Below are 13,597 nucleotides of genomic sequence, written 5' to 3'. Positions count from 1 at the left end.
TACCAGAGAAGGAGGAAATAGAAATTTCTGCATGTCCCTGTTCTCCAGAGAAGTTTCACTGAAAGGAGGAGGAATATTGTATTATCCTTTAATATAAATGTGACCAATTACAAGCGCAGAAGAATTTTTTCTTTTTTTTTTGGTAGACAACTCTCAGGGCCAAGTTCGGGTATCAGTGAACACAGCTCCATTGAAATCAGTGGAACTGCAACAATTTACATCACCAGTGAATTTGGCCCTGATGTCTCTATGGGAATATGTTATTTTAAAAGATGGAATATCACTCTGAGGCAATAGCTTCCCTATACAGCTTACATTTATTGTGCTGGCTTGTACGGTCTCACTACAGATTCCATCTTACCTGCATACATTTTATTTCACTTATTCCACTTTCTGTAAAAATTCTAATAAATGCTACTTTTGTTTAATCTAAATTGAACTGAGTTTTGATTGACATCTGGGGAAATTAATGGTGGTTTTTCATAAATCCAAGAGATCTCACAAGAAGAAAAGTGAATGTAACAGACTACAAACAAATCAAAGCATGGAGAAGACTGCAGTTTTTTTTTCCAGTGCAGAACCACAAAACTATATCCTGTTCAGTTTACCACGGAATTCAGCCTGCGGTATTTCTCCTGCAAGCGTTTTTATCAAGGACTGTCACCCTTTTGATTATCAGGTCCTCTTGTGCTCAAACTGGTACCTCAAGATCCTTTTGTGAAACTGCACTGGAAGGTAAACGACATCCTTCTCGATTCCATTCCATTGACTTAAAACCAAGCTAGTCACTTAGTCAACACACTGTTGCAATAATCATTTGAGCTGAATTTCTAAAATACTGAGTTAACAGGAAGGATAGTCAATACAATGAAGAATTCATTGAAGAAGAGGTTTTTATGCACAGGTCCATGGTTAACAGTCTCGGGTGAAAGTACAGGCTATTACTTAACCAGCACTTCCTTCATAGCCAATTTTCCATCATATGACTGTCCTACATGTTTGTGTCAGGTTGTGAACTATGATTTCTGAATTCTTTACACTCATTATTTCCATCTGACACTGGCAGAGTTTATTTCAGTCTATTAATTTGCTCTGTCCAAAGCTTTGTAACTCTACCATAAAATTCATTTGGCTTTATTATTAGAAAATAAAGTCTCAGATAAAAATCATAGGGAGTTTTCTTTTAACCAACATTTGAAAGTAATCTATACAGATTGTTTTTAATTATATGCTACATAAAATAAAACAGAAGTAGCAGCTTTAGATTCATTTTTGAGCAGACGTAATTGGAAAAATTAAGTCTCTTCCAATAAAATTTTGCAGGCAATTTGTGGGACTTCAACTTTTTTTATTTTTACAAAATAAATTGTCAGAGTATTCTGTTAAAATTGGCTCTGTCTAGTTTTACGAATCCTTCTGTACTGTATTCAAATATATTAATCTAAATGACAGGCTATTAGACATTTGAAAAGCTTCCAAGTTAACATATACCCAAAAGTACTAGTGATCTATTTGGAAGCCTTTAGAAATATTCTATTACCTTATATATAAGGGAATTCATTTGTAATAAAAGTTATAGGAATATTTTTAACCAACAAAAACCCCCACAAGAATCTTCAAAATTAATGCAGCAAATCCAGTTGGGACTTCCTGACCTTAGTCTGAATCCTTCCATTTTTTAACTCTTTCCTTCCATTCTCACTATAGTAGAACAGGCTGGATCGTTAGGTTAGAGCTTCACTTTTAATTAAGAGTTTCCTGCATTTCTGGAATTTTTGTAGGAAGCATGGTTCTTACTATTCACTTGCAACCACCATCAACAAAACTTCTATAAAATTCCCTAGCTTTGGATTATACATAACATGGACTTATAAAATTTCTCAATACTAATAAAGGAAACCTGCTCATAATAATGAAATTCAGATTTACTTTTCTGAGGCTTTCAACACAGTCTAGAAGCTCTCCCTAGGAAACACAAATGGTCTTTGATAGTCTTTCTGCTTCAGGATATTACATTTTGATAATAGCCTAGTCTTTAAGGACACAGATATGTAAGGATAACACGTGACCCTACTCCTTAATTCAAGTAGGAGACAGGGATAGCAGTGACAAATGGGCTGCTTGCTTTTCAGAGGTGCTTAACACCACTAAAATCAAATCATATCATTTTTGAAGAACTTTATTTCCCTGGCCTCAGTACATTTGCTTAGATTTATCTTAGTAGTATAAACGTGAAAGTTGAAAAGATTTTTTTTTTTTGGTACACAAGTTCAAGAAGCTGTTTTAAAGCAGCGATAAGAAGTGGTCAGTAGGAGAAGACAAAGATTCTGAGAGAGGATTAATACTACTGTTTAACTCTGCTTGTGAAGTACTGGCTTATCTGTGACAGTGAGTATATCTTAGGAAAAGGAAAAATGTTGCTGTTCTTTTGTGAACAAAACTTTCCACTAAGACCATGTGATCCTAACCCACAGTAACTTGTTGGGAAGAGACATAATCTGTTCAATTTCCTCTAGCAAACAGCCATTTAAAACATCTATAAACATGATTTGTATTTGAAATTGAAGCAGTCTATCATTTTCTGTCCACAGTTTGGAAAGAGAATTGCAATTCTGGAATAGATGACATAAATTTTAGGGGTCGGCAAACTTTTTGCCTAGTAATATAATAAGATGACACCACTTACCTCTCCGTGTGACTTATGAAGGACAAAAATTAACCATCAGTACTAATGGCCATTTGGTGAATGTGAGTTAACCAATGCATTATATAATTTAGTAATTCCTGCTCAGTTGGGAGCTGAATTGAATACATGGGGTGACTTTTCCATAAGATATTAATAGCATATAGTTCCAATCATGCCATAGTTGTGTCACCTAGAACTACACTTGGCAATTTCTGAATATCCTTAGTGAAATCTTTTGATTCCTTCAGAATAGTATATACCAACACTTCTGTCCCAAAAGAGGTAAACATATCTAACCACACAAGGGCTTTTATTTATGAAATTAAGCCTGAAGAGCAGAACTACTAAAGTAGCTCTACTACAACCTGGAAAGCTACCAACACCCGTAAAAATTCCCTGAAGTGAGAGGGGGAAAATGGGGGATCATCCAATAACAAGATTCTAAGGACTGATAATCCTATAAGGAACTGAAACAAATTGCTTCTTACATTTATTATAGCCTGAACATATTCATCTTAATCTCTAGAGTTTTCTGTTACACCAAAATCTACAATAGCTGATTAAATCTGGTCTCCAAATTGCAAAGGTGAATAAATCCAAGTTCACAGTTGAACTCGAAAGGGTGGAAAAAATGACAGTAAAATATCACACATGTTCCTTGAAGACAAGGTTTTTTTAAAACTGAAGAACAGAAATTCCAAGAGATGTGCATACATAGGCAGAGTGCCCAGTTGACTTTACATCTCCTTTTTTTCCATTATCTTTCCTCCTTCCACTCTCATTTTGCTTCTACAACTGGTGCAAAGAATGTCATTTTGTGTTCCCCATACAGATAACACTCTGGAATTATATCAAAAACCGCTGCCATCAATGCACCAACCCTACAGAGCTTTAAGGACAGCCAACACTGCCACCCAGTTGTCACAATATCTGAGAGGTAAGTATACAGATGGAAAACAACTCAAACTTATCCCATATAAGACATAAGAGGTAAGGGGGGGGGGGACAATCCTTTTAGGAATCTAACTAGGAAATTAACTTCAACAACTGTTAAGGTGATCTGGCCTCCAATCTCCATGGTTTTGGGAGTCCTACTGGACTCATTATTGATCCAGAACACTCAGATTGCAACATCTTCCACCTTTTCTGGCTATGATTCTATCTCCATGATTATATCAACCCCACGTTAAATTTCTGCAATTGACTGTACCTAGTGATGAAAATGGAAGCCAAATAAACACTTCAGATTAGACTATCACACAGTGGATTGCCCCTTAAATGTACTTTTAAAATAATCTAAGAACACATGACAGTGATGTCCCATGCTCTGGCTCCTCATATGAAACTCTCAGTCTTGGTTCTGATAATGGTCACGATGGAAAGCAGTGGGGTAGGGGAGAGGAATGTAAACCAAATGAGTGAGGTTGGTTCAACTAAGGAGAAGAAGAGAGTAACATTCCTGGAGGAACTGTTATGCAATTCTTAATTTTGTACCAGGGATCAAATAATGGGCAGACTAGAAGGACATGGATAGAAGAATGAAAATCTACCCAATTTAATGAACGTGCTGTGCCAAAAGATTGCCAAAAGTAAAAACAGGAAAGTCACAGGACTCTACCATAAATTTTATATCTTAGAAAGGTCAGTAGGAGTTATGCATATCCTTTCTCAGGATATTCTTCATAGTGATAAAAAACAAGTAGAAGATAATATGCTATATCATGGAGTTGATATAGCCCATGAGTCTATGGATAAAGTTAAGGACATTGGGTCTATTTCTCAAAAAAGCTTGGATACAGAAGTAAGAGTGGTCCATTTGTATGGAACTCTGGCATGTGCACACAACCAACGTTTACTGCTGATAAGGGAAAATAAAATACTTAAAATAGAAAATAGACTGACTAGAAAATAAATCCAAATTAAGATGTCAGAAACTGAAAATAGCCATTCAGTGGTCAAGAATTTTGTGGAATGTTGATTGGTGGATTATTTCTATTTGTTCAAACACATATTCCACACAAGAAATCTGTTTAAGACAATGGGCCAAATTCAGAGGTGAGTCTAAGAGAATCCTAAGAGAAGCAAAGCAGTAAAAACAACTTATAAGAGGAGGCGTGTAAGTATCAATTGATATTACAGATACTGAGGTGTCCAGAAGATGTGTTTACACCACTTTAAATCACTTTTGAATTTGGCCCCGAAACCCTCCGATTTTTAACAACTGCGTGAGCATTGCTTGAGCTATGCAAGCAAAATTTGAAAAAAAGTCAGATTTGTGAAGAGTCACTCTTTTCAATGCATTCACATTGGAATACTAAAGGGAATGGAATAAAATTCTGAATTCCAGATGAAGAGAAGAAAAGGCTGAGAGCAAGCAGCAGATATAACCCACAGGGAATGTGCGTCACAAATCTAACCCAAAAGTTTAGTTGGATTTATCAGAGAAAAGCAAACATACATTTTTCAGATGTCACAGGGAATCAGATTAATTTCAGGAGGGAGTGGAAACAGACCTTGAGGATAGAAGAGTACATAGTTGAACGTGGAATTGATTTTAGGTTGAATTAAGGTGCTCTGTAAATTTATATTTGCATTACTCACTTTAAAATTCCTACTTTTAATAGTTATCATTTGAGCACAGTGCAGTTCTCTGTGTTGGCTTGTATATGATTTTTTACACTTTCCCTTTATGCTACACATCCCCTGCAGGACAGAGACTGTTAGCAAGGGGCATTTCAGAGGAGGAACAACATGGGCCAAATTATATTTGTATTGTGGTGGAAATAAGTATCCACTGTTACGTATCACATACTTTTATCTTACAAAGGGGAGTTTGATAGAATGCTATGCAACACTGACAAACAGGTAGTTTTGTGGGGCTCTTTTTAATCTTCTGGTGAATGGCTAGTTTATAGCCACCACTCCTACCATCCATTTAAATTATTTATAATCCGCTGGATCGCAAACAGTCTTAGGGGCTTTTGTATGTAGTTCTGCTTTCTGTCACGTTATGCTACTGTAAGCTTCATGAGAGGAGGCAGAGATCTCTAGGCTCTGCAACTGAGATCTGGAGCTTAGTGTTATAATATGATATAAGCTTATTACTGAAGATAGCACTTCCCTTTTACACTTATACAATAATATAAATGGGGAAGGGTGGAAGATCCTCTAGAGCTGCACATACAATAAACCAGTTCACAAGTTTTCAAGTGCAGTATGTAATAGTGGAGAAAAAGCAGAGTATCTTTATTTATTTATTTATTTTTTCAAACCTGCAAACCTCAAAAGAACAGCACAGAGTAGACTTCATGATCCTCTCTCTACCTCATAAGGGTAGGGTCAAGCCTAAAGATGGATGAAGGAATAAATCAACTGGAATCAAAATTAAGGTTCCAGGGATTACAAGTATTTCCTAAGTGATGTTTAGACCCATTAATTCAAAAGAACTTAAATGGGGATAGAGGAAGATAGATCAATGATTCTCAACATTAAACAAAATCTAATTTACCTAGATTTCAGTAAGGCGTTTGATACCGTGCCCCATGGGGAATTATTAGTTAAATTGGAAAAGATGGGGATCAATATGAAAATTGAAAGGTGGATAAGGAATTGGTTAAAGGGAAGGCTACAGGGGTCATACTGAAAGGTGAACTGTCAAGCTGGAGGGAGGTTACCAGTGGAGTTCCTCAGGGATCGGTTTTGGGACCAATCTTATTTAATCTTTTTATTACTGACCTTGGCACAAAAAGTGGGACAGTGCTAATAAAGTTTGCGGATGATACAAAGCTGGGAGGTATTGCCAATTTAGAGAAGGACCGGGATATCATACAGGAGGATCTGGATGACCTTGTAAACTGGAGTAATAGTAATAGGATGAAATTTAATAGTGAGAAGTGTAAGGTCATGCATTTAGGGATTAATAACAAGAATTTTAGTTATAAGCTGGGGACGCATCAATTAACGGAGGAGGAGAAGGACCTTGGAGTATTGGTTGACCATAGGATGACTATGAGCCGCCAATGTGATATGGCCGTGAAAAAAACTAATGCGGTCTTGGGATGCATCGGGAGAGGTATTTCCAGTAGGGATAAGGAGGTTTTAGTACCATTATACAAGGCACTGGTGAGACCTCACCTGGAATACTGTGTGCAGTTCTGGTCTCCCATGTTTAAGAAGGATGAATTCAAACTGGAACAGGTACAAAGAAGGGCTACTAGGATGATCCGAGGAATGGAAAACCTGTCCTATGAAAGGAGACTCAAGGAGCTTGGCTTGTTTAGCCTAACTAAAAGAAGGTTGAGAGGAGATATGATTTCTCTCTATAAATATATCAGAGGGATAAATACCGGAGAGGGAGAGGAATTTTTTAAGCTCAGTACCAATGTGGGCACAAGAACAAATGGATATAAACTGGTCATTGGGAAGTTTAGACTTAAAATTAGATGAAGGTTTCTAACCATCAGAGGAGTGAAGTTTTGGAATAGCCTTCCAAGGGAAGCAGTGGGGGCAAAAGATCTATCTGGCTTTAAGATTAAACTCGAAAGTTTATGGAGGAGATGGTATGATGGGATAACATGGTTTTGGTAATTAATTGATCTTTAAATATTCATGGTAAATAGGCCTAATGGCCTCTGATGGGATGTGAGATGGGGTGGGATCTGAGTTATCCAGGAAAAAATTTTCTGTAGTATCTGGCTGGTGAATCTTGCCCATATGCTCAGGGTTTAGCTGATCGCCATATTTGGGGTCGGGAAGGAATTTTCCTCCAGGGCAGATTGGAAGAGGCCCTGGAGGTTTTTCGCCTTCCTCTGTACCATGGGGCACGGGTCACTTGCTGGAGGATTCTCTGCTCCTTGAAGTCTTTAAACCACGATTTGAGGACTTCAATAGCTCAGACATAGGTGAGAGGTTTTTTGCAGGAGTGGGTGGGTGAGATTCTGTGGCCTGCGTTGTGCAGGAGGTCAGACTAGATGATCATAATGGTCCCTTCTGACCTTAGTATCTATGAATCTATGAACAATAGCTTGGAGCCCTGTATGATGCAGTACACATTTTCACATGACCATATATTACACACACAAATTTAACCTCTTACATCAGGATACATATGTTTAGTGGTAAGAGGGTGACAATGAAATATTTTTGAAACATCTCTTGGTATAACTACCTAGGCATGCAGAGAAAAGGCAAGGAATATACAGTGGCTATCAGAAAAAGATGCAGGACAAATATGTAAATACACAAAGGCCAAAGTCAGCCCTGGCGTTGGGCATGCAACTCCTCTTCACGCCTAACCAAGCGGCACCGGGGACGCATTTGACCTATAGATGCAATCAAAACACTACTGGTATCTTCAGTTACATTTAACAGGCTCTAATAAGCCAAAGAGGGGAATGCGGTCCATTAGTCATCACCACTAGTGGGGGGAGGGGGTTGTCAGCAGACAGGAAGTGTTTATTTGTCTAACAATTTAGTGGTTGATTCTTACTTCCAAACTGATTGTTTAACCTGTGGTTTAGCTGTGCTTCTGGAGTTGTGTTATTCTATTCTGAAACTTAATTGGTTTTATAGTGAGGGTCCTTTTCTTAATTATTACTATGCCTCCAAGGTAATAAAAGACCCCAGGGAATACCCAACAGCAGGTAAGATTGCCAGAAACACATCGGTAATATGGAAGTGCCCTTTTGGGGATGGAAAATATCTATAATCCCCTAAATAATGTTTAGACCACTAAGTCAAAAGAACTTAAACATGGACAAAGATAACATCCACTGGAGGTTTTAAATCAACAAATTCTCAATATCAAAAACAGCAACTAGGAGCCCTGTATGATTCAGTTCCTCTCCCGTAAGAATTGTTTTGCAATGTCCTGAGAATAATCACGATTGCAATTTCTCATTGGAAGTACAATGAAATACAGTTTTAGAGGCCATTAAACACATGGAAGCAGACGTAAAGTTCGAAGTAGCTGCATATACGTTTAGAACAAAACATGGGAAAAGGTCAACAAATCTGTTAATCCTTAGCATCTGATGTAACTCTACACAACCCAGAAAAACAAACAATAGCACTAAGGCCCTCCCAAATACAAATAAATAATCTAAAATAATGAAAGAAAATGTACTTTTACAGAATAAAATGGAAGTAATTGTAAACCCACTGAGTGGGAATGTATATATTTGATATTAGGGAAATAAAATGGATTATTGAGCAGTTTGATCTGGAATTTAACAGTCTCTGTAGACTGAAATCTCACTGTTACCTAGAGAGACTAGACCAAACCCATAAAATACAGATCAAAGCTCAGGTTCCAAACTACAACCACAAATAAAGCTTAGGGGAGGATGTTCAGAATGGATCTGAACTAATGAAATACAAATTAATGGAACGAGAGCCAGATGCAAAATCTGGGTATGGGTTCAGTTTCTGAACCCCACCCTACTCCATACATGCGGAAAGAGAAAATTATGGTGTGTTCATACTCAGATCTCTCTCTAGTTCTACATTAAGTTTAATTTTACTATAAGAAACAAGATGGAAGATGTCGAGTACAACAATGCATAGAGTTGATGCATCTTTGAATGCAAGCTGTATTTTTTTTCCTTGACACATCAGTCTATATTAACTTTGTTTTAGGTCTTGAGCATGTGCACCCCTGAAAATAGTAGCAGAAAAAAAATAGTTTTTTCAGAAATTAACATATCTATTTAAACTTGAAACAACAGCCACACATTTCGTATTGTAATGTAGTATAAAGTTTAACTAGTACTTTATGTTGCATCATTTACTTTGTTTGCATAGCATGCTTCTTTTCAAAAACACGAATTTATATTTGGACAGATTTTATTGCTCATCATATATGCTTAGAAATATGTTCATGTTCCTGCCAGATATACTTCATGAATAATCCACAACATCTGCTCCACTCCTACATAATCTATTACTCCCTATATTCTGAAAGCCTTCATCTGAAGTCCAAATGATAGATAATTTAAACAAAGCTAAATCCAAGCCAACAAGAAATGCCTACACAAATGAACAACAGCTTTTTATATTAAAAACAAACAACGGTATACATAATGAGGACACATCATAAAACATTCAATATTCCACTGTGTGTGTCTAAATACAGTGTGTTATTCCATGAAAATCTTTGCTTAAGTGTCTATTTATCCTCTGTTGAAAATGCATAATCTAACTTAACATTCATATACAATTTAAAAAAAAAATTAATTACATTCCCATGTTCCTGGCTTCTGCTTGACTCAGGTTCTCCTCAGGTCCAACAATTTTTATACTTCTGATAGCCTTCTTGGCTTTCTCCCAAAATTTCTTGATGTGCTTTTCGTGATAAACCTCCTGTAATCATGTTAACATAATTCAGAGTTAATGTAAAATACCAATTGCTGTGCTGTAAGACACAAATAAGAAAACACTTAATGTCCAAATGCAAATTGTACTATCACAGGAAGAAAGAAGAGGCGATTACAATTTTTGCAGATATCTTCAGAATATTTTCAAGTACTAAAACAAGCTCTTTTGCTGAAGAATTTAGAAAAATCTCTGTGGTGCAACAATGGAATTCGTGTAACTACTGTGGTTCTAGTACTGGGGGAGTCGCAAACTGTTTAAATGATAATTTGCTGGATGCATATTTTGCAACCTATGGCCCCAAACCCACAATAAAATCTGCACAGATGAACCCTTATGGCCATGCAAATGCCCATGGACTTCAGTGGGCTCTGTAGAGATGTAGGGGTCTGCCCACACATATCCAGTTGCAGGATGTGGGCTTAGAGCTTTATAAAATGCACGTAGGGATCAGTGTTTGGATCTTAGGTTCAGTTTCTCACTTTCAGGTTAAGAACACTGTAGAGTTAGTGCCTCTCACTGCTCTCCAATGATCCTGGCTGGCCAGTAGGAGGAGAGGCACAAAACTTACTCTGGCTAGAACAATATCCATCCTTCTGTGAAGTTAGGAAGTTTGTTATGACATAAGGCCTTTTAAATGGATGGAGGTGGAGAAACTGTTTGGACACACTGACTGAAAGAACGGAGTGTTTGTGAGGAGGAAGCAGGGTGGAAGTTGTGCAGAGCATCTTCACCCAAGTTGGTAAAAACAACATTTCTGTGTATATTCATAGAAGTGCTGAATATTTGATAATTCTCTCAGAAATGAGTTTCTAATTATTATTTCTCTTTATTGCTAATTTCCTTGGCTATGCCTTACAGTTTTCTACAGCATGCAATAGTTCTAAGCCAACTCTCAGGTAACATGGCTGGCTTTAGAATAATTAAAAAAAAACAACCCACCCAAATTCTCACCAATTTCCCCCCTCTTTATATTAAAAAAGGAGGATAGCCAACTTTTTGATAATTTCAAAGGCTATTTAACTTCTGATTGGCACAATGAGGCATTTGTTTTGCACAATGATAAAAGCCCATAATTATTACTGGTATATAATCTGCATATCTTTTACTATCCCCCCACAAAAATATTCATAAAGCTTGAGGGCCAACTCCTTATCAAGGCATGCTATGCCATCGATGTCAATGGACTACATGCCGGTGTAAAGAGAGAAAAATACAGGGACCAATCCTATTATCACATCACTTATGAGCCAATCCTGCAAAGACTTGTGCACATCAGTAACTACTCATATGATTAATGCTACTGAAGTCAATAGGGCGTAAGTCTTGCAGGATTGAGCCCTTAGATAAGTGGTTCTTACAATGTGTTACATGGGCCGCATCCAATACTACCTGTATGCCCCTGAAGATTTCACATGGGCCACAGCACGGTGCTGATTGGGCCGCAAGCAGCCCGTGGCCAGAGGTTGAGAATCACTGCCTTAGATGAATAGCAAGGAGCACTCAAAGTAAAAGTCAGCCCAACTGTTCTCTCCTGTGTATGTTTTGGAGACTCATATCTTTCACTTTAAGGCTGGGAGCTTCATGGAATACAAATGTTATGACATACATCAGGAACCCGAATTGTAATAAAACAACATTGAGGTCTTGGCCACAGAAAGCAGAAAAAAACTAATCCAATTCAATTAAAGGTTCCAGAAAGTGCCTCTTGAATTTAATCAAATAAACTCCTTGAGAAAAGTGCTGTTGCTTCTATTTAACATTATATCACCGCATATTTTCCATTGTTGCTTACCATAGTACGCAAAATCTCAATTACATTTTAGCAATTGCACCTGAATAAAAGTAAAACTGGTCCAGATAGTTCCCCCGTACTTACATTATTATGAATGAAGATACTAAGTGGTTCCTTTGGGTAATCCAGAGTCAACAGTCTGTCTAAAAATTTAGGTAGGAAAGGAGTTGGTTGTTCAATGAAAACAGCAATTGTAACCCTTGGATATTCCTAAAAGAAATAATATGTTGACACAAAATACAACCAGGAACATTTGCCTCCTCTCTAAGATGACAACAGCATGAGCTCAGTCCTGCTTTTAGTACAGTTGATCTCAACTCCGTATCTAAAAATCATCATGCTTCTGTGTACATTCACTATCTGATTTTACAAGATACTAACATAGATGTCCAGTAAACCAAATGGATTTAGTTTCATTAGGATCTGGCAAAACCTTTTGGAAAATGAGGAGGCTATACAGGAAGGATGAACTCCACCTAAACCAAAATGGACCCAGATTGCTGACATGTAAAATTAAAAAGGTCATAGAGGATTCTTTAAACTGAGGGCTGGGGGAAAGTCAGAAGGTGTGAGTTTGGACAGACACATTCCTTTTGGCCAGGATTTATGAATAGGGATAGAAGTTAATAAAAGTACAGATAAGAACAGAAGAGAAACAGTCAAATGAAAAAAAGAGGCCCATTTAATTATCTCACATGAAGGCAGACAAATTAATATTGACACATTTTATAAGTGCTTGTATACAAATGCAAGAAGTCTAAATACTAAGATGAGGGAACTTGAGTGCCTGATATTAAAATGAAGCTATTGATATAATAGGCATCACAGAAACTTGGTGGAACGAAAATAATCAATGGGGCATGGCAATACCAGGGTAGAAAATATATAGGAATGACAACATAGGTTGCACCACTGGAGGCGGGAAGGGATGGCACTATGTGTGAAAGAAAGCAGAGGCAAATTTAGTAAAAATCGTAAATGAATCAAATAGTTCCATAGAATCTCTATAGATAGAAATGCCATGCTTGAATAATAAGCATATAACACTAGGAATACACTACTGACCACCTGACCAGGATGGTGATGGTGACTGTGCAATGCGCAGGCAGATTAGAGAGGCTACAAAAACAGAAAACCCAATAAAAGAATAGGGGATTTCAACTATCCCATATTGACTGGGAATACTTCACCTGAGGATGGGATGCAAAAATAAAATTTCTAGATACCATTAATGTCTTGGAACAGCTAGTCATGGAACCCATAAGAGGAGAGGAAATTCTTGATTTAGTCCTAAACTGGTCCAAAGAGATAAATATAGCTCAACTGCTCAATAATGGTGACCACACTATAACTAAATTTAACATCCTTGGAGGGAGGAAAATACCAAAGCCACCACAGGAGCATTTAACTTCAAAAAAGGGAAACTACACAAAAATGAGGCTAAGTAAACTAAAATTAAAGGGAACAGTCACAAGAGTTAAATGCCTGCAAGCTGCATGGAAGCTGTTTTAAAACACCATAATAGAGGGTCATACTATCTATACATACATAAATACGCACACCAAATATATATATATTATAAAAATATAAAAGAACACACCCCCTCCCCAAAAATGCCATAATGACCAAACAGAGTAAAAAAAAGTTCGTTAGAAATTTAAAACAATATCTATTAAAAATGGGAAGTCAGATCCTACTCAGGAAAATAGAAAGGAGCACAAACTCTGGCAAGTCAAGAGTCAAAG

The 13,597-nt window shown here is 37.2% G+C and overlaps 1 protein-coding gene across 1 annotated transcript in view; it reads right to left on the bottom strand.

The window, feature by feature from the left end:
• The window catches only part of PLOD2 (procollagen-lysine,2-oxoglutarate 5-dioxygenase 2), a 70,446-nt gene that overhangs the window by 15,822 nt on the left and 41,027 nt on the right, over positions 1–13,597 (bottom strand). The window contains exons 9-10 of the mRNA XM_077826024.1: positions 11,937–12,062; positions 9,924–10,045 (exon numbers count right to left, since the gene is read on the bottom strand). Coding sequence (XP_077682150.1) covers positions 9,924–10,045; positions 11,937–12,062 — 248 coding nt within the window. The remainder of the gene's footprint in view (positions 1–9,923; positions 10,046–11,936; positions 12,063–13,597) is intronic.

The sequence above is a fragment of the Eretmochelys imbricata genome, chromosome 9, assembly GCF_965152235.1.
Source record: "Eretmochelys imbricata isolate rEreImb1 chromosome 9, rEreImb1.hap1, whole genome shotgun sequence".
NCBI classification, from domain to species: domain Eukaryota; kingdom Metazoa; phylum Chordata; order Testudines; family Cheloniidae; genus Eretmochelys; species Eretmochelys imbricata.
The sequence above is the reverse complement of the archived record's forward strand: the minus strand, read 5'-3'. Positions and strand labels throughout refer to the sequence as shown.